Consider the following 21,204-nt stretch of genomic DNA (forward strand, 5'->3'; position numbering starts at 1 on the left):
ATGACACAGAATCAGTAGCGTGAGTAAAACGACACACACACAGAGAGAGAGAGAGAGATAGAGAGTAGAAAGAGTGAGGCACATCTTGAGGAAGTTAGCAAAACAACAGAAGTAGAACAAAAGGCACATCATACTGAAGGTAAAAATAATTGTTTTCTCTTTCTTTCTTTCTTTCTTTCTTTTTTACAACTATCGTTTTATTGTAATAGTCTTTATTTGTGATACTAACTTGGTAGTTGCGTTAGCTTTTATAGATTTTGATCCTTGGCCTTTTCGCAGTGGTGTTTGTAGACGATTGGCAGCTTTACATCTGTCCACAGAATGGGATTGGTGCAATACTCTGTGGCCCTCCTGATGTTATCCACACAGTTGGTGCTCAGCTTTCCCACAGTAAGACTTTGTTCTCTAACCCATTCGCCTAAATTACTGCATACACTTATATCAAATAAGACAAATAGTTGACATGAGTGAATGTGGCATGGATGATGAGTTAATGAGGACTTTTTCATTTTAGTGATTTATATCTATCTGTGTTGACAGCCAAAGAACACCTACAACTTTGGTGGGAGAGAGTGTAAATATTGCCGTGCAGGTAGGAAATGTGTGATAACCTTAAGTGAGCTTCTATTAATATTTTTAAAATTCTGCTGTCTGCTCGTCAGTTTACACTTACTCAGAATTATTATTAAAAAATGAATCTCTATTTTGTACAGTGGTGTGAAGTATGTTTTTTTCTGTCTATGCATTGTTTTTTTTCTGCATTGATGAAAAGTGACGCAGGCTGAGCTTGTGCAGTATGACCACATCCTTCATTAATATGCATTCTGAGTGTGCAGGCTGTCTGCTCACACTGCTTGTCGTCAAGTTGTTTGCATTGGTTTCTTTCTGTTCTTACAGGTATGTATCAGAGTGATTGTACAACATGTGAACACTGTCCTGCTGGAAGTTACACAACTGAATGGAACTATGAAGATGAATGCCATCGCTGCTTTGGAGACTGCAACCCTAGTAAAGAAACTATGAGTCATTTCTACCTTTAATGATTTCATCAGGATCGTGCTATACCCGTGATCTCTGGGTTTCTATAAAGAGCTGATAAACCATTAATAGTAACTCCACATGTACTGAGATGAATAGTCTCTAAAACAATCTCTATTTCACTCTTTCTCAGAGTTTCATCTTAAAGTGGTTCAGAACTGCACCAGTACATCTGATATGAAATGTGACTGCGAGGATGGTTTTAGATGCATCAGGTGGACCCATGACAAAAAGAACTGCGTGTCTTGTGAGAAGATGCCAGACCCAACCCCAACCAGTAAGTACCGAGAAGAACACTTTGAATTCTCATGTCAGATAAGCTCAAACCAACAGTGGGCCTCATGGCAAACAAAACAACTTCTAAAGCTGAGAAAATGACCAGTGTCAAAGCAAATAACTTTACCGCAGCCATTAAAAAACAAAAGAAAAAAAAAATAGGTGACAGGATATGTAAACTTAGCTCTGGCTCCCTCTAAAAAATGCAATGCCATCAAGCTGACATGAAAGTGTCACAAAGGACACTTTTCTATGTTCTAAGTATATTTTATGAAGAACCAGCAGAAAATAATCATTCTAATCTGCAGCACTCCAACGCTCTGCACAGATTGGTAGATCATAGTTTTGCCTGCTTCTTGATTTATTCAAATTGCTTCCATAGCCTTGTCTTCTAAAAAAAACCAAACAACCCAAAACCCCAACTAGCTGTATAATACTTGATCATTCTTGCAGAGTGCCAAACAGCAGGGCTGTGTTTGGCCCTGACAAAATGCAAGCGAGTTATTAAAAATAAATAGTGACATATTTTTAAACATGTCACTGCTGACCAAGTAGTATTTCTGGCACACCCACCACTGCAGAGCACGGTGTCACACTGCACACTATACAGAGTAAATTTGATGGTCAAAGATGCAGCACATTTTAAATCAAAATTGTAGAATTTCAGTTTTACTTCAAAGGGGTTTCAAAAATTGTGTGTGTGTGTTTAGAGTTTACAGCCTGTTATCCAAGTAACAGAACAATTGACAGGCCAAGTCTGCTTCGTCGTTATTTCATGACAAATGAAAACAAACATGATATCCAGTCCAGTTCACCACCAACACCAAAATGCCTGAAAGACCACAGAACACAACTGAAGTACATGATGTATTATTTCCCTGATTAAGAAAAGCCCTACAAAACATCTAACCAAGTCAAGAACACTCTTAAGAAGGCGGACATGTCATTATCAGCGGCTACAATCGAGACACGCCTTCCCTCAAGAACAAGAAAGTCAAATTAGACTTTGCACAGCTGTGAAAAAAATCTTTGGACCGATGAAACCAAAATGAATCCGTACTAGAATCGTGAAAAGAGAAAAGCAGCTCGTGATCTGAAGCATATGACATGATCTGTCAAACACGATGGGTTCAGTGTTTGGCATGAGCGTCTATGTTTGCCGGTCAAGCTAGGGCTGGTATTTATTAATCATGTGATGAAATGGGAAGTATACAGTGCTATACTGTCTGCTCAGATTCAGTCAAATGCTGCAAAACTGATTGGACTTCACTGCACAGTGCAGTTTCACTTAATTGTCAGGTCAGTCACCTGATGTCAGCCTAGAAGAACGTGCTTTTCACTTATTAAACACAAAACTGAATGCAGCAAACCCACAAACAAGCAGGAGCTGAAGGAGGCTGCAGTAAAGGCTTACCCGAGCATCTTAAAGGAGGAAACACAGGATTTGGTGATGTCCATGAGTTCTAGACTTAGTCATTTTTCATCCAAGTATTAAAAACAGTTCTTATATTTAATGTTAGTTCTTTAGTTTGTTCGGTTAATTTTGAAACTCTGAACAGGGGGACTGAAAATGTCTGTATTTTTTTAAAACCCCAGTGGGAAAAAAACCTGAAAGGCTGCCCTTCAGTCACGTCATGTTTGATTTAAAATCCACTGTTGTGGTGTACAGATGCAAAACTGCAAAAACTGTTTCACAGTCCAACAAAATATCAACCTAACTGTGTAAAAGAGGATGGATCTGAAAAATGAAGCCAGTGTAGAAGTGGCTTAAATGTGGATTCTTTGTAACAGCCAGCAGGGGGCGACTCCCCTACAAGTAATAAACAAACGGGGTTAAACTAAAATGAATTTTTTGGGAAAGTCACTCTTTTGCTCACTTTTTTTTTTAAAGCTTGAGGTGTGAAAAAGGAAGCAGGATATACTTTAGTGTTGGTCTGATTTCTCTTTTATTCCAGTGCACCCAGGTTATCAAGTTCTGAGGAACAGTTTTTGTTTGTCAGTGTGTGTGTGTGTGTGTGTGTGTGTGTGTGTGTGTGTGTGTGCGTGTGTGTGTGTGCGTGCATGTATGTGTTTGTGTCTGTCTGTGTCTGTCTGTGTGTGGTGTGGTGGTGTTGGTGGGGGGATTTCACGTTTTTAATGATAAAGGTAAAACAATGACAGGAAATAGGGAGAGAGAAAATTTGGAACTGTATGCAACAAATCCAACCTAGGACAATACAGTTCATGACCAGCGCCTTCACCCCTGTGCCAGCAGGACAGCCCAGGGGTCGTCTTTTACCCTTGTTTAATATGAAGTGGAAAAATGTACTTATCTACATTCTAAAGTAACTCAGGCAGGTCTGTGAGACTGTGTTCGAGGTTTTTTCTTCCTCTGAAGTCTGAAACCAAACCTGTGATGGTTTATTCTCTAGAAGCAGCAGCTACAGAGATCTCAGTCAGAGATAAACACACGCCTTTCTCAGTTTCCTCCGGACATACCAGCACTTCTCCCAAACCCTGCCAATCTCCAGGGTAAGCCTCAAATTTCCTTTGATACAGTAAATACTGAAGACTTCACTGAATCTCTGTGTTACATGAAGCTGTCACAGATTTTGATACAAGTATTGTAGACTACCCTCATCACATGGGGGGGGTCACATATTTGAAATACTTAACATTTTATTCCTTCACACAGGTGTCACCCAACGAAAGAGCCGAATCCCACGCCAGGTGAGACTTTATGACTGTGTATGTGGATGAAAGGGAAGGAGTGTTTGGAGAGTATTTACTGTTTTCATTTGAGCGGAAACTGAAAAGTTATGGGAGGTTATGTCAGTTAGAGCTGCTCCACCACCTTATTTTAATTCATGCTCCTCCGAGGACTTTGTTGAGTACCAAAATGCCACCAGTGCCCTTCGCAGGACCTATTAGGTCCTACATAATTCAGCGAGGATGTTCACGGTGCCCTTGAGATAAACTGTATTTTTCATTATCACATTGGTTCTCCAGCTTTTTCTAATGTGCTTAGTTCACATGTTGGAAAAAGTTCATGCCATACAGAGTGAACCGTAATTAAGCATTAAGAATAAAAAGGTGAAGTTTAGTAAAATGTGTAGTAAATAAATTTGATTGTTGAGCTGAAGGCAGCTAAACTTCTTTTAAGGTTCTTGTAGATGTTTCAGCTCTCATCTGAGAGGTTTATTCAGACGTATAGAGGTCAAAGTCCTTCATAAACCTAAAAACAAGCCCAGTTTCCTTCAACTTGAGTGCTTAAAACATGGATGACTCAGACCCCCACATTGACGTTTATTTAAAAATCTTTTCACCTGGTTGTCCATGTTCCAGCTGCAGTGTCACTGTGGCTTGTCAGCAGGGACTACCCCACAGTTTGAGAACCAACGCTCTAGTGTGATCATCAGGTGAAACTGCTACTTAGTCAAAATACCTTTATCATCAAATATCTACTGAACCGATACCATAATAAGAGCTGCAGTGTCATGAGTATTTTAGCATTTAGCTAAAGCCTGACTCTACCAAAGTGCAGCCTCACCAAACCGCTAGTGACTGAAACTGTAAAAGCCACATTTGCACTGCAGGAACTTTCCCCAAGTCCAAGGACCCTTTGGAGAAACTCAGCACATTACCAACACAGGGTCTGAAACAAAGAGGCAACAGACAAGTCTGTTTTATTAGTTGTACATTTATAAAATACATTTTTATTGCAGAATGTGGCAGCAATAGAATAATAACACTACTGGTGTACTGTCAGTTGTCTATAAGGCTTTTTTATGCAGTTCTGTGCATCACTGGATACAAACTCTCCTGGGAAAGCTTACTCATACAACCAAACAGAAGGATGTTGTTTTGTCTTGTTTTCTCTGGTAGCTACTAGCAGCATATCTTTGAAACAATAGGTGTTAATGTTGAAACTCTAACGGGGAAGAGATAACTGTGTCCTATTGTCTGATAAAGTGTAGCCTGGGAAATGGTTAGCCACACAGGACACAATTACTGGGGTTCTTAATGTGCAGTTTTATTGTCAATAACGACTGAATAAACCAAAAAAATGTCGTTTGACCTTTACTTTTGTCAAACAGCGGCCATATGGACTTGTACTGAACATCGACAGCACGAGAGGTAACGTGGCAAAGTAACAGAATAACCGATTAAACAAAGATGCGCCAATACAATACGAGGAATAAAAGAAATGAAATGAAATACAAAACACAAAAATACGGCAGTGGCCTCTGTATTCCACAGAAATCTCAGCTCACTTGCAATACTGGAGCACACAGACGATCTCGCAACTTATCCCTTGCATGGAGAAAATGGCCGCTCCACGCTGCACATACAGGTCCAACAATTTAACTCCTTCACAACATTCCCGTTCCACATCCACAACAAAAAGAAAAGTAAACAGGAAGTCCCAAGATGCATTTCTTGTTAAGTGTTTTTTTTGGAAAACTGCAGTTAACCCTTAAGCACTGCCCCCCCCCCAGTGACCACAATATGCAACTACACAAACCTATAAAATTAACAGCTTCAAGTGCACACAACATGCAGATAACCAAAGAAATAGCACAAGCAATAACATTAAATTACCCAATAACATTCTTGTCTTACCATACATGGAAACAAAGAAACAACATTTTAAGACCCCTTTTTGAACCTTAAATGGATATTTGGTTAACTGAAATGGAAAATATTATTATTAATTTACCACTCGGCTACAAAAGGGCAAAAGGTCAGAGGGAGACTGATAGAAAGTGAAGGTTAGACGGAAACACAGGAGCGAACAACATTCACTTACTGGAGAGCTCCGGAAATCAGCTCTGAAAACAAAACAATGGGCTGTTTTAAAATGGGAAGTGGTCCAGACGAAGGTGGGGGCAGAGATGGTGTCTAAGTTGTCTATTGCCAGTTATGAACAATTCAAACTGCAGTTTTTGGCACTTTAAGTTGGGTTAATCTCGAGGCCCACAGATAGGGCCTGGAAATGCCAGAGTAAACTTGCTGAACCTAATTCTCAACAACTCAAAAAGTTTCTCATGCTCTATTAAAGTTTGCTGGTTTTTCTTTACTCTTCAACATAAGTCAGTTTCATATTTTAATCAGGAGGCGTTTAGAACAATTTGATTTAAAAATATATTGTAGGGTGAATTCTTGACTTTTTGAATTTGGGTAAATGAACCTTATCCCCACTGTGGAGATCAGATCTGCTCCTTGACTGCCGCCCTACGGGGATTCGCGCTCTCTTCAATATTATTGTTATACCATACACAAATGTGTCAGAGCGGGTAAGAAAACAGGACTGTCTCAAAGTATGCAAATTAACTTATTGTGAGTAAGCTACAGGATAACGGGACTACCCAGTGCTCCACTGAATTAACCCTTTGAGGTCCACACCAAGAAAAAGGCAATGGAAAATGTTTTTGTTTGCATTTCTTATTGATTTGGGTGAGTAATAACCACAATCAATATGTTTTTTCAGTAGACCCTGTAGTTTTTAAAATATTGATCTCTACCAAATGGTTGAGATGTCACTTAATGGTAAAAGTATGAAATGTCATGCAAATACAAGTACATTAGATAATACAGTTGAAAAAATCAAATAAAGGGCCAAATTATGATTAAATTAATAACAAAAACTATCCAGGGCATTGGATACAGTTTATTTCTAGTAGCATGCCAGTGGACATTGCTGTTTTCATTCCATCAAAGGAAAGTATTATATCAAACAACAAAATACATAGTTTTTTAATCTGCAAATGGGAGTAATGTACTACAGCACAAAATACTCACATTCAGGCCACTTCTGATTGAATACTAGTGTGGAAAATCATTTTTGTTTTTAAAAAATAAAAATAAAAACAGTGCAAATCAAGCACATCTGCTTGTGGTTTTGGTCGTTGGGGTGCAGCATTGATTCTGTGGTCTGGGAGAGCTGAATCATGGTTGTCCAACTCTAGATGCTGGCTTGTTAACTTGGTTCAGACACAGCCAGGTGGAAACCTTTTGAGAGCCATCAGTTTCTGGTCCAGTAGGGCACAGTCCCTCTTGTAGACCAGGTATAAGTCAAGGATGTATCCGAACAGTGGAATATGCCATCTCCTTAACTTGTAACTTATAACTTGTCTTATACAGGTGTAATAGCATATCAGGGCGATCGTGCCTCAAGAGTTGGCAGTTTGTCTTGTAATCGGAAAGTTGCCGGTTCGAGCCCCAGCTTGGACAGTCTCGGTCGTTGTGTCCTTGGGCAAGACACCTACCGCCTGCTGGTGTTGGCCAGAGGGGCCAATGGTGCGATATGGCAGCCTCGCTTCTGTCAGTCTGCCCCAGGGCAGCTGTGGCTACAACTGTAGCTTGCTTCCACCAATGTGTGAATGTGAGAGTGAATGAACAGTGGAATTGTAAAGTGCTTTGAGGGTCTTGAAAAGCACTATATAAATGCAATCCATTATTATTATTATTATTATTATTATCAGAAAGCTTAATTCCTCCCATATGCTAATTATACAGGGATGAGTGATGGGCATGGAATGGTGATTTTTGCATTGGGCTCTTTGCTCCACCGTTTGACCGATGAAAGAGGCATGAACCCACAAGCATTGTTTAGAAGGTTGACAGATTCCTTGTCAAACCATTTTATTGCAATCAGACCTTCATCAGACCTGTAATAACAGGCTCCATGGCCCTTCTTCATCAGGTCTTTGTCTGCCATCAGGGGAGCGCCACCGGTGCAGTTTGGTCATACAGTACCAATGCACCTGACACCCAAGGAGGTGTGCAAGTTCTGGACCAAGGTGAAACTTGTGAAGAGCTGAGGTTCTTTTATGGGTTTGCATAGTGTTTTTTTTTTTACAACTCTGGCCCCTAGAGGGAGCTTCTGCTCCTTTTCACTGAGGGGAGCATTGAAGAATGTAGAGCCCCCTTGATACAGCAGCAAATTGTGGATGATGCCAGATGAACTTGCTTGGCAGAACAATTTAAAGCCCCACTCATCTGGTTTGTTGGCAATATACTGGTGGAGAGTGCCAGCCCTGTTGGCTTCATATGAAACCATGACCTCAAACACACTGTGGTTGAAGGTGGATGGTATCACGAGGATCATGCCACGGGACCATGTGATTTTTAGCCATATAATTGTTTAGCGTCCATATAGTAGTTGTTGTTCAACATGAAATTATAATTTTGACAACTTAGTAATATTAATTTACCAGCTACTCTAATTTGGTTAAAAGGTAATCAGTTGTGATATGTGTGATTTCCAAGTGTTATTCTTGATTTTTACAATATTTACTAATATTAACTCAGAAAGTTACAAAAATGATTTACTGAGGAAATTATTTCACCATATTCTTGCTGTGCTAACACTTACTGTGATTTATCAATAGCAATGAATAAACAAAATGGGTCTAGTGGTCTGATTTTATGGCAAATAATCAATTTTAATAACATTTAGGTTATGTTAGCATTCGCACCATAAAGGGCCAAATCAACCGTTTGGTTGACCACTTTAAAAAAAAAAATTAAACATTTAATTTCACTTTTTTAATGCTGTCAAGTGACCTACATCTGTTTAGTAAGTCCTCTAACACTATCATATATCAAAAAATTATATCTTAGTTTAATCAAAAACACTCAAAATATGTTGGATGGGTTTTTGTTTCTGACTTCCTGGTTGGGAGAGGTATAAGAAGAGCCGACAGTTTCCATTCATAGTGCCTTCTGGTGGATTTTTTTGGCATTACAGATGTAAACCAATTGGTAGAAAAGACTCACTAGACTCACTAGACACGAGGTCAATTTCAGTGAAAGTTAGATATAGGGCCCAAAAATGTGCTGTACCAATTGGTTGAGCAGAACGCTAAAGGGTTAAGACAAAAGATGATCACTAATTTTATAGAATGCTCTAATGCACAAGCGGCCATTTTGAATGCGTTCAGTTTTATAAATATCTTTGGACATCTGTTGACCCCAAACTGAACTTTGTGTGTGGAGTTTGCATGTCCACCCCCTGTCTGTGTGGGTTCTCTCCAGCTATTCTGGCCTCCCCCCACATTGCAAAGAGATGCATCAGCTCAGGTTAATGTCTTTTCTAAATTCATTGTAGGTGTGAATGTGAGTGTGAGTGGTTGTCCTCTCTCTGTGTTAGCCTTGCAAGACACTGTCAACCTGTCCAGGGTGTACGTGGTCTCTTACCCTGTGACAGCTGGGTTCACCCCCACCCTGAATCAGATAACCACAAATAAATGGATGGATGGGATTTACTGAGTCTGTTTTGTCCTCTTGGTTACTGTCATGGTTTGGATGTTTATCTGTGAAGAACAAAAACTCACTCTGATTCGTTAGCCACAAATGAACCCAGGATCCCTGTTGGCTACAAGACAGTTACTGTATAGCGATTGACAGGTTTTATTTTTTGTTCTGACGACATGCACTTTTTGTATTTTGACTTTCAGTTTCCATGTAGATAAAGGCCTCTGGTCCCAAAGTAGAGAACAACAGTGCTTAAAAGCAGCTTTGTTCCAGCAGCCATCACTCAGATGAACAAGCAGCTTTGTTATTCTACATTTATCCATCCAGCAATCGCTGTAGACCATGCCAACTACCGTAGCATGTGAGACGGTGTACACCAAACACAGGTTGCCAATTTGTTGCAAGGCTAATGCAGAGAGAGACAAAAAAAGCATTCACACTCAGATTCACACCTATAGCCAATGTAGAAACACCTCCACCCTCAGTGTGTGCATGTTTTTTGGACTGTGGGAGGAAGCCGGATTCCTGCTGCACACTGAATCTACTTATGGGTACAGACAAAGCACTTTGATCCTGAACTCCACGGTCAAGGAGCCCAGGTTTCAAAAACATAAACAAAAACAGGGAAAATCCTGATAATCCTGGCTGGATTTTATAAAATGAGTTTTAAATAATGAAAGAGTATGTTTTAGGAAATTAAATACAGCTTTTTGACACTGCACATAAGTGTCATGTTCATGCAGCCAACAGTGTTAATCTAATTAATCATCTATGGAAAGAACTGGACTGAACTCTCAGCTGGGAGAAAGATAAGCAATCAAAAGCAACATTTTGCTTCTGTTAAATATAGAGTGAAAAACTCTCTCTGGATTTTTATGTACAAAGCTGCTAACGCTTTTATGTGTTACACTGCAAAAGAGAGATTTCAGGCACCGCACTAATCATCCTTTTATTTCTCCTATAGGTCATGCCAACCGTTACCTGGCAGCTATTTTCATTCCAGTGGGTGTCCTTGCAACTTTGGCCCTTCTCACCTTGTTCTGTGTCTGCCGTCCAAGAGATGAGACATATATAAGGCAAAGTAAGATGTTTACGTCCAGGAAGTGCTCATTTTCTGTCGCCTCTGTCAAACTCTGTGATTGAATCAGTTCTGAGAAACAATAAACGTTTAACAAGATCAGTGTGGAAATTACTGTGAATTTAGGGTTATCATGCCCTTTGCTGATATGCTCTTCACTGCTTTTGCTAAGTCATGTTGAGTCACCACTCATGAAATGTGAAAACACACCAGTTTCCTATTACTCATTATTCAATCTACTGTTTTTTCAGCTATTGCAAAGCTCTGGAATGAGGTACAAGTCTAATGAACTCTCATGTGTTTACATAGATTACATCCTTTTTCCTTTGTTTGTGCCAAATTCATGGTTGTGTTCTCCTGTAGGAAGGGCGAGGTGCTTCTCACAAGTCAAGGGAGCCAACTCATCAGTTCCCCAGAGACTCATTCAGTACAAAGCAGCAGCCCTCAACACCTTCAGCAGCCAATCTTGGTACAGCTGAGTAAAATGAAGACTTCTTATGTGAAATGCTTGACTCACTCGAGAAAAAATATGCTAGAAACAAAAAGATGCAGCTGTGATACCGTTATGAGTCCGAGTTGCACTTAGCTGTCCTTTTCTGTAGATTATAGGTTAATGTATCTCTGTAGGTTGCTAAAAACATCCTCTGATGCATTCTCTGCTCTTGTTTTCTCCCTGTAGGTCCGGTCCACGTGCACAATCCAGGCACAGTCATCTTTAGCTTGCTCAGTCAATTTACGGGTCAAGTCGGGCCGACGACCGAATGCGGGAAGACAGCTGAGAGAGCGAGGAGAGAGGAAGAGGATGAGAGAAACTGTCCAGTGTTTCATCCTGCATCTTCTCCCAGCATTCATCTCTCTGAGGAGGAGAGGAGCGGCGAGAATGACACCATTTTCTTCCCTTCCCAGGAGCAGGGGAAAGACTCCCACATGTCGAAAGAGGAGATCCTATGATGCATCTCAAAAAATTCAGAAGACTTGGATACAACAAACTTTGAAACCACAGATGAGTATGGATCATATTCGTCGTTCCTCAGCAAGCTGCGGATGCACTGACTTTGTTTCTGCAGCTTCTGGAAAACACTCACCTCAGAAATGTATTAAATCTCGGAAGAACAGCTGCAAAGTGGTCTTCTTTGTAAGTTATGATTTACAAACTCTTGTATATACTTTTAATAAGCTTCTTTGGCTCAGTGCAAAGAATGCCATCCAAGGTGTAGAAAGCTTTGTTAGGTAGTTATTAGGTAGTTTTAGTCAAATTTATTAAGTTTATTTTAAATGAAAAAGAAATAGAAGAAAAAATGTACACAGAACATCCACATGTGATATTGAAAAGCTCGCTACAAAAGCAGCTAATTATGTCTGCACATATATGTAGATATACATGAAATATGTTTAACTTTATGTACTATAGTACATACTTTCCTTTCACTGCCACAATGTCCCCTCTGTCTTATCAGTTCCAAGATTTTTACCCACCACAATTTTATACACTTCAAAGTCACAGATGCCAAAATGATCATCTGTCCTCTCAGGAAACAGCAACAGTTTCAAACTTTCCACCTTCTGGCATTTCACTGATCAGCACGGCGCGGAGTGCCATTTAGCTCCATCTAAATGTCCAAAAGCAGTGACAAATGTTTTCCATCTGGGATGTACCACTGAGTGTCTTGTCAGGTTCTCGCTCCTCCAAATTCCAGATCTGGTTTTTAACACATAGGTTGGTCACATTTCCCGCACACTTCCTGGACGGGCTTGGACACTTCTTCATCACATGCAGGTTGTGTGGCAGGTTTTTCAGCCAAGAAGTACCCTGAGCAGCAAGAAATGACGGGATGGTTTTAATAAGAATTTCAATCATTTGGGGGTATTTATAACACAAAAGTTCTAAGAAAAATATTAAGTGATTTAAAAGAAATCTACTAACCGTGAGTGAACCTAATCCAGACTAAAAATGGCTTGATTTTTGTCACAACAACCAGTGCAATTCCTGTACACAGGAGGGCAATTATCACCAGGAACCACACCGTATCTATAATAACACATGAGAGAGTTAGTTTCCATAATTTACATCAGTTCAATAATTTCACAGGCAACACAATTTGGCTACTTTACCTGCAATCGGTTTAGGGGCGAGCCTGGTGGTGGTAACATCAGGTGTCGCCACTAGAGGGAAACATAAAAAAAGAGAACCTTATAAGCTCACTGCAGGCATTATTAGTTCGATGACAAGATGACACTATTGTGGTTTGGATTTGTCAGTGAGCTCACTCTTTTGTCCCTAATGTTTAATTTATTTCATCATGTGTTTGTGTGTGTGTGTGTTTGAATGTGTGTGTCCTTTCTCCATGGTTACTACAGAAGAGGCAAACAGTTGATACGAGAACATGCAAATAGCTTCCAAGCATTATTACCAGCTCATTTGTTTGGATTATTTTTAGTCATGTAACAGTTTCAGCTGAATCAGAAACATTTTAGGGATTCTGACTATGACCTGTCCTCATTATTGTATGTAGGCAGGATTACAGTACAGGAAAACACATGCTACAACTAGGGCCTCTACAGTGACATTTAAAAAAAGAGACACAACAGACTGTTTTGCTCACCTGCCCTCGTACAGAGCCCCGAGTGATAATAACACAGGACACGACATTAAGACTTTGAATCAGTTAACAGATTCATGTACTACACCCCTAAATCTGCCTGTCTTCTAGAACTTGTTATCATGGATTGCTACACTGTTACTGAGTTATGTTGTAGGGGGGATGGAGGCATGAAAGGAAATTTCCTTTAAGCACTGCGCAGAGCTTTGCCAGGAGGCTGTTGAGGTAGACAAGAGAAGTGCACAATTCTCACATTCTCACCTGTGTCTGTGCTCTCCTCTGTGGTTAGGTTTAGGCAACTCAAGCACTTCACATGAAGTTAGTAAATTCCCTAACCTTTGTGAAGTGCTGATGGTGCCGAAATGTAACCATAATTAAAAAAAATCTGTTTAAGCTGTAAGTTGTAAACAACATTTCTTCATTGTGTTTCATGAAAAATGCAATCCGATAACAAATATTTTATTTTTTAATTTGTTGTTGTTTTAAACACTTTTAAAACAGATGTTATCACCTCAGAGTGCATACTTCTCCCTCGCAGACACACTGGGTTTAAGGTGGATGACATCAGCGTTAAAGGCATCTAAACTCATTACTGGCAGACTGAAAGATGCTAAAAGGCCACATAGAGCTGACTGACCTCTGTAGGGTTGTGGGTGATGACTATCTATGATTGGGTTTCTCTAAGCAAGTGCTGACGTTAGTGCTGCTTTACAATATCCTGGTGGTACTTTTGTGTTGATATCTTCTTTTCTTTGGGTTAAAATATGCACTCAAAAAATTTGTCTTTGCCCTCATAAACACAAAATGAAACTGAAGTATATAAATCAAAGGTTTATTCATTTAATTCATTAATCGTGATTTTTTTTTTTTTTTAGGGAGCTCAATGTAAGTTTCATTTGGCCAGATTCCATTAATTTGAACATTTTACGTTGTACTTACGTGTGCATACATGTAAATAAACAGTTTCTTTTAACAAACTTATTACACTGAGCTACTTTCAGTCTTGTTTTCATAAAATAAGGCATTTGAACTCATGGGTTCTCAGGAGTATTTTTTAAATAAAAAGAAGTTATATTTCTAGATGTAGTTAAATGAGTAACTTCTCATGAAAAATGAGCATTTGCTGACCTTTTGTGGTTCAGCCTGTACACTCAGACAAGTTCGACGCCAAAATCATTTTGGTGTAAAAGATGAGTATATCTGTTATGTTATTGCTTTTCATGGTAGTGTTAAATTAGTCTCCGATCTTATGTCTTTGGGCAACGCATCTACAATGTTATTTTTTGTGCTTTTACACTGATAATCTGTAGCAAATTGTTAATTAAAGAATGCAAAACGACAAAGCTCCTTAATGAGAATGTGATGCTGCACGTGGCCCTCAAGTGTGTTATGGTTGAAACTATTCAAAACAAAACACTGCAATGAATAAATGATAACCACTGTGTCAACAATTGTTTCACATTTAGTTGATTGTGCCGAGAAGGGCTCACTTACCAGTAGTAGATGGAGGGACGGTGGGTTTGACTGTGGCTGGTATCACTACACACTCTTTACAGTCTTGGTCTTTGCACTTGTAGCCAGCCTTACATGTGCACATGGTGTTATGCGTCGGGTTGCAGTCTGTCTTGACCTCCACTTTTGCTGTGGAAAAACACGGTCATTGTTAAAAGTGATTTAAAGACAGATAAAGTTGAAAGTGTGTGCAAAGGATGTCTTTGTGATAAAACTGAAAATGTGAAATGACTCACAAAGCTAGGCACGACAGGTAAAGATTCTGGTTTGAAGTCATAAGACGGTTATATTATCACATCTGGTGCTTCTTCTTTAGAGAATTTTAAACACTTTTTAAACACTGATGTTATCACCTCAGAGTGCATACTTGTCCCTCGCAGACACAGTGGCTTTAAGGTGGATGACATCAGCGTTAAAGGCATCTAAACTCATTACTGGCAGACTTTAAAAACTAGAAATAACGAGCTGAAAGATGCTAAAAGGCCACATAGAGCTGACTGACTGACCTCTGTAGGGTTGTGGGTGATGACTATCAATGATTGGGTTTTTCTAAGCAAGTCCTGACGTTAGCGCTGATTAGTGCTGCTTTACAATATCTTGGTGGTACTTTTGCGTTGATATCTTCTTTTCTTTGGGTTAAAATATGCACTCAAAAAATTTGTCTTTGCCCTTATAAAAACAAAATGAAACTGAAGTATATAAATCAAAGCTTTATTCATTTAATTCATTAATCGTGGTTTTTTTTTTTAGGGAGCTCAATGTAAGTTTCATTTGGCCAGATTCCATTAATTTGAACATTTTACGTTGTACTTACGTAACTGAATGTTTTCATGTAATCAGATTACTTAACGTCAACACTTTGGGCATGAATATTTTTTTGAGTGTGAATGTTCCCTTGTTTGTAGGTACCCCACTGGATCCAGACAAACACGCTAGTAAATGCTCTTGTGCATACATGTAAATAAACAGTTTCTTTTAACAAACTTATTACACTGAGTTACTTTCAGTCTTGTTTTCATAAAATAAGGCATTTGAACTCATGGGTTCTCAGGAGTATTTTTTAAATAAAAAGAAGTTATATTTCCAGATGTAGTTAAATGAGTAACTTCTCATGAAAAATGAGCATTTGCTGACCTTTTGTGGTTCAGCCTGTACACTCAGACAAGTTCGACGCCAAAATCATTTTGGTGTAAAAGATGAGTATATCTGTTATGTTATTGCTTTTCATGGTAGTGTTAAATTAGTCTCCGATCTTATGTCTTTGGGCAACGCATCTACAATGTTATTTTTTGTGCTTTTACACTGATAATCTGTAGCAAATTGTTAATTAAAGAATGCAAAACGACAAAGCTCCTTAATGAGAATGTGATGCTGCATGTGGCCCTCAAGTGTGTTATGGTTGAAACTATTCAAAACAAAACACTGCAATGAATAAATGATAACCACTGTGTCAACAATTGTTTCACATTTAGTTGATTGTGCCGAGAAGGGCTCACTTACCAGTAGTAGATGGAGGGATGGTGGGTTTGATTGTGGATACACACTCTTTACAATCTTGGTCTTTGCACTTGTAGCCAGCCTTACATGTGCACACGGTGTTATGAGTCGCGCTGCATTCTGTCTTGACCTCCATGTTTGCTGTGGAAAAACACGGTCATTGTTAAAAGTGATTTAAAGACGGATAAAGTTGAAAGTGTGTACAAAGGATGTCTTTGTGATAAGACTGAAAATGTGAAATGACTCACAAAACTGGGCACGGCAGGTAAAGATTCTGGTTTTAAGTCATAAGACGGTTATATTATCACGTCTGGTGCTTCTTCTTTAGAGAATTTCAGTTTGATGAAACAAGGTCTTTCTTAAATGATGCTTTAGTGTGCACACCTCAATCTGATGTCACAAATTAGCAATCAGCGAACTACTTATATGACTTCCAAAGAGTCACAGTCATCCCAAAACCAAACACACAAAGTGAAAATCGTAAACAGAGATCATTTTGTGGCATTTAGGGTCACAGAGGGACGTAGCACAACATGCAGTCTTAAAAGCTCACCAGCCAACAGCGGTCCACAAGCAGAATAAAAATATTTTCACTTTTTTCCAGACAGATTACTATAAAATGAGCAGCTGAGGTCACAACACGAGGAATGTGGACATTTTAAAGCTGGCAGCGACTCTTACATGTGTGCTCAGCACTGTTTTACTGTTTTACTCTGCTGTCTTATAATAATGAATTAAAATGCAGTGAGAGCAGTAAGCAGCATAAACATACAGAGTAGTAAACAGAAGAGAACAGGTAACCAAGCATTTTGTTCCATGAAGCCCTCAGAGGTCCACACATCCAAACTCTTATCATCATCACCAACAGATCACTGGCACCAACAACACAGAAGCACTTTTTATATCACTGCTCTGCTATGCAAAGTTTTTGAGTGGGCTGAATTATTTCCATAGCCGTTAATTGGTATAAAGCCCCTTCTTGTGCTTTGAACGCCCACCTTCCTCTGCTGAAGAAATATAAACAGTTTTTCTAATGTGCAGGTGTATAAACAATAAGTAGATGTTTGATCGATGTTAAATGTCTATATGTATCTGGTTTGTAATTTGGAAAAAGGTATGTGAGCCCTTTGGTTATGATATGTGTAAAAAAGGCTTCTTGGTTGACACACAAAAAAAGTCAAATTCAGCTAAAATGCACATGTAGCCAAAATTGAGACCGAGAAACTCAAATTTGTCTCAGTTCTGTGTTTTCTCTTGTCTGTTTTCCACAGTGACATTTAAAAAAGGCACGACATGCTGTTTTGTTCACCTGTACCAGCACAAAGCCCTGAGTAATAATAACATAGGACATGACATTTCTGCTCTTTCCGCTGTTTGCTGCTTTTTTGGTATTTTGCTCTTTTTTCCACTGACATGAAGATGGTCTGCTTTTTCAGCCTCCTCCTGTCTCGGTGGGCTGTGCCGCAGACCATGTCGAGATTACTGTGTAAACACAAACTTCTGCTGCAGAATCTCATCATATTAAACCCCAGTGCTGGCTCACAGTTGGTTTCACAGACCCCCTTCTCTTCCCCTTCTGTCTTTCATCTCCTTCTGACTGTATCCCCCCCGTTGATACATGAAATGGGAAATCCCCTTGCGTAAGTTTTGTATATGCAAACTTCTCTGAAATTGTGAGTTGAGAAACAGCTAGCAGTCTGACTTTGTCAAGATTCTGTGGAGTCATTGGTCAAATGCAGTGGTCAGGTCGACAGAGAGTTAATGACTCACTCACACATCTCACATCAAGAGAGAGCATGATAGAGCTCACACACTAACACAAAATGTATAAGCAACCACATGTGTCACTATAACAAGGGGAGGGGGGGTCCTGAGTAGTATTTTTACTGTAATGCTTTGTCATTCTTCTATCTGCTTAAAAGATAACAGGTACGCTCTAGCGGGAATATCTGTGTACAAGAGCTCGAATCAATGTGTCTGTAGAAAAACGTGTAAGTCGTAAAACCCACTACGTCATCATTCCTGCCACTAAAGCTCTTTGTGCTGTCAGTCTAAAAATTGCCTTAAAGTTTTCACACATTTCAAATCCTCACATGTACTGTAGTGCCTCCACGCCCAAAGCTAAAGATGTGAAGTTACTCACGTTTGCTGCAGCTGTCACAAAATTCACAGTTCATCGCCGTGTTGTAGCCGGCTGTGTATTTCCCACGTTCACAGGGTTCACATTTATGCTCACAGTTTTCCTGTGAGCGTCTGGCCAGAAACTCACCTGGAATATATGAAACATCAGTTTGCAGTTAAAGCACTACTGTTGACATCACAGCCATGAGCTCTAATGGGATGTGAGGAAGTTACTGTACCTGCAGGGCACTTTTCACAACAAAACTTAGGTGATATATGTGGCCAGCTGTACTGTGTTGGACTGCAAGTGGGCTTTACGGGGTTAGAAGACAGCAAAGGTAGGAAGCACAGTAATGGTAAAATAAAACAGAGTGGCCGCATCTGGGAAGAAACACACAAGAAAAGAAGAGGAGGAGGAGGAGGAAAAGGAGGAGAGTAAGCAGAGACAGGAGGAAAAGTATTACTATCATGATTCTGTCACATGTATTCACATAACAATCCCAGCAGACACTCAGTGAAACACGCTAAAGATTAAAGATGATAAATATGATAACATCTTCCATTCTGAGAAAAAGAATTCGGTAGTCAGGCTGCCTAAATATGTTAGGACACACATTTTAAACTCTAAAAAAGCATGTAACACACTGATGATAAAACACATACAAAATACAACACTAAGAGAGACCAGCTTTACATCCTAATGCACACAGGTTACAAGGCTCTACTAAAACATTCAAAATGATAAAGTTATAGCTGAAAATACATGCTGTGAAAATCTTTACTTACTGTGGAGGAGAGGTTTTAGCAAGATGTCACTTGGGACCCTCTGAGCCTGAGACTGAGCAGGGGACGAGAAGTGTGTCAAGGGACTATTCATAAAATGTCAGAGATGACTCATCCTGAAAACCTTACATATTAACAGTCAACATCCTTGTCCCACTCTCTCTCTCTCCTGTCTTTTTGGAGACCACCTTGGCTGTGCACAGCAACATACCCCCCGTCAGCCTCCACATTTTTCCATCATCCTATCTCTCTCGTTTCCTCCAAAATCTGCTTTTGCTGCGAGCACTCTGATGCTTTTTATTCTCTCGTTTTCTCTTTCACCTCTGCCACTCTCGCTCTCTCTCGCCTCTTCTTAGCACAGGATGATGAAGTCGTTTAATGTAAGGCATCGTTTACCTCATAGGTATCTTTTTACTCTTATAGAAAGGTGTTAATGAGAGAAATGTCATTCCAAGAAATTACTTTATGATAATGAGAAGGCGTGTAATGCTATGAGGATGGAAAACATTGCAATGCCAATTGCATGCATAGGTCCCAAATTGCTCATTACAAAATTTTTTTATCATTTCAAATATAAACATTTGGCTGACAAAAAAAACAAAATGTTTCTGTAGAATAACGTGCAAGTTAAGAAACAGTTATGTTATTCTTTATCAACTCATACTACACATTGGAGCAATTAAAGGATAATATGCGTGTTTCTTTAAATGGTGTGACGTGTAACATGCTACGGCATGAATTTATTGTTTTATATCTACTGGCATTATTACCTCTACCAAGGAGATTATTCTCTGTGTGTGCGTGTGCGTGTGTGTGTGTGTGTGTGTGTGTGTGTGTGTGCGTGCGTGTGTTGTCAGTTGGATTACTCAGAAGGTAAGGACTAATTAAGATAAAAATGTTACCAAAAGTGGAGCATGGGTGAACTTACGATTTTAAGTTTTGGAGTCAGATTTAGAGCCAGGACTGTCACGGGGGCTTGAGTGTGAGGACCCAAATGACAGGCAGACTGAGGCGAACAAAAAGCGAGCTGTTTACTGCAGACTGATGTCAAGGTTGTACAAATGTGAATCATGAGGGACAAAGGAAACTGAAAACAATAACTACTGAAACTTAAGACTTGAAAGCACACTAAGGCCTTCAAACACCAGAAACACCAGAGGTCGGGACCACTGGGAAGTAGAACAGAAACATACACAGACAATATACACAGAAGGGTAATTAGGGAAAGTGGAGATAAGACACAGGTGAACTAAATCAGACAGAAAACAAGGTACAAGAAGCAAAAATAAAGGCAACGCACAAGGAATTCTAACTCTCAAAGTAAAACGCGGGAAATGTGATAATTAAATAGGGAAGACATACACGTGAATGAATTTAATGCACAAGACTTGACATAGCAGAAAGGGAAGACAGGAAGGATTACAACTAAGGCAACTAGGAACCAAGAATGGGGCTAAATTTACTAAGAGTAAAAAAAACCAAGAAATGATATAAAACATTAAACAAACCTATAATAGAAAGTCCAAAAAAAACTTACACACTGGGCAAACTAGCTGAGTTTTTTTTTTAAAAGACTGACATTTTGATATAGGACAAAATTGGGCATTTCACATCACAGCTTCACACACTTCTGAAGTGGGATAACAAAAAAAGTGAGGCATCATGTTTAAGATAGACTCTCAATATAATCACAATATTAAAAAAACGATCCAGATCCAGACATTCATCTGGATCCACCAGCTCATTTGTTCATGGTGTGGACCTCATTGTTATCCTTGTATGAAGTCTTAGACTGTCTTCTGTTAGTTTCATGCACACTTCAGTTTGTTATCTGAAGGTTGAGTGTATTTTTTCTGAATTAAAACAAAAGGTATATTTTCCAGACGGGGGTAAAATCGTGCTGTAAATGATAAGAATGATATGTTTCTAGTTAATTGCTTTATTATTGGTGTAACTGGTAGAGTAGGTGTGAGAACATTAATCAGCAAAAACCGACAAAATGCCGTTAGTGTGTAGATAGCTGCCAGCCAGCAATAATTACTATACTTGACCTCAGTTTTC

At 39.4% G+C, this 21,204-nt stretch overlaps 2 protein-coding genes across 4 annotated transcripts; one reads left to right on the forward strand and one right to left on the reverse strand.

Moving 5' to 3' along the window:
• On the forward strand, nt 1-11,894 carry LOC146377890 (uncharacterized). 3 transcript variants are annotated; one of them, XM_084943410.1, is made up of 11 exons: nt 1-139; nt 321-390; nt 541-592; nt 898-1,008; nt 1,172-1,315; nt 3,726-3,825; nt 3,989-4,023; nt 10,517-10,633; nt 10,882-10,904; nt 10,994-11,099; nt 11,310-11,894. In XM_084943410.1, exons 2-11 carry the CDS (start codon nt 322-324, stop codon nt 11,579-11,581), a joined length of 1,029 nt encoding a protein of 342 aa, XP_084799536.1. In that variant the 5' UTR covers nt 1-139; nt 321; the 3' UTR covers nt 11,582-11,894. The 3 variants fall into 3 exon arrangements, with proteins under 3 accessions (XP_084799536.1, XP_084799535.1, XP_084799534.1); XM_084943409.1 differs by having other exon boundaries at nt 2-139; nt 280-390; XM_084943408.1 differs by having other exon boundaries at nt 3-139; nt 246-390.
• Nucleotides 11,895-12,336: 442 nt separating this feature from the next.
• LOC146377891 (uncharacterized) lies at nt 12,337-19,761 on the reverse strand. The gene is made up of 8 exons (XM_084943412.1): nt 19,147-19,761; nt 18,600-18,741; nt 18,383-18,508; nt 16,243-16,380; nt 14,725-14,871; nt 12,743-12,793; nt 12,555-12,659; nt 12,337-12,440 (listed from the first exon to the last, which is right to left on the reverse strand). The coding sequence occupies exons 2-8, from the start codon at nt 18,739-18,741 to the stop codon at nt 12,337-12,339; spliced, it is 813 nt and encodes a 270-aa protein (XP_084799538.1). The 5' UTR covers nt 19,147-19,761.
• Nucleotides 19,762-21,204: the final 1,443 nt, after the last annotated feature.

Source organism: Perissodus microlepis, chromosome 11, assembly GCF_051167445.1.
Source record: "Perissodus microlepis isolate ML-2025 ecotype Zambia chromosome 11, ASM5116744v1, whole genome shotgun sequence".
Taxonomy (NCBI): domain Eukaryota; kingdom Metazoa; phylum Chordata; class Actinopteri; order Cichliformes; family Cichlidae; genus Perissodus; species Perissodus microlepis.

Excerpts from the sequence above, each read along its gene's own strand:
- LOC146377890 (XM_084943410.1), top strand. The coding sequence starts at position 322 with ATGGGATTGGTGCAATACTCTGTGGCCCTCCTGATGTTATCCACACAG. Across the intron at positions 3,826-3,988 it reads AAACCCTGCCAATCTCCAGG|GTGTCACCCAACGAAAGAGC; the intron begins GTAAGCCTCAAA and ends TCCTTCACACAG. Across the intron at positions 11,100-11,309 it reads ACCTTCAGCAGCCAATCTTG|GTCCGGTCCACGTGCACAAT; the intron begins GTACAGCTGAGT and ends TTCTCCCTGTAG.
- LOC146377891 (XM_084943412.1), bottom strand. The coding sequence starts at position 18,741 with ATGCGGCCACTCTGTTTTATTTTACCATTACTGTGCTTCCTACCTTTG. Across the intron at positions 18,509-18,599 it reads TTGTGAAAAGTGCCCTGCAG|GTGAGTTTCTGGCCAGACGC; the intron begins GTACAGTAACTT and ends CATATATTCCAG. Across the intron at positions 16,381-18,382 it reads TTGTGACAGCTGCAGCAAAC|CAAACATGGAGGTCAAGACA; the intron begins GTGAGTAACTTC and ends GTTTTTCCACAG.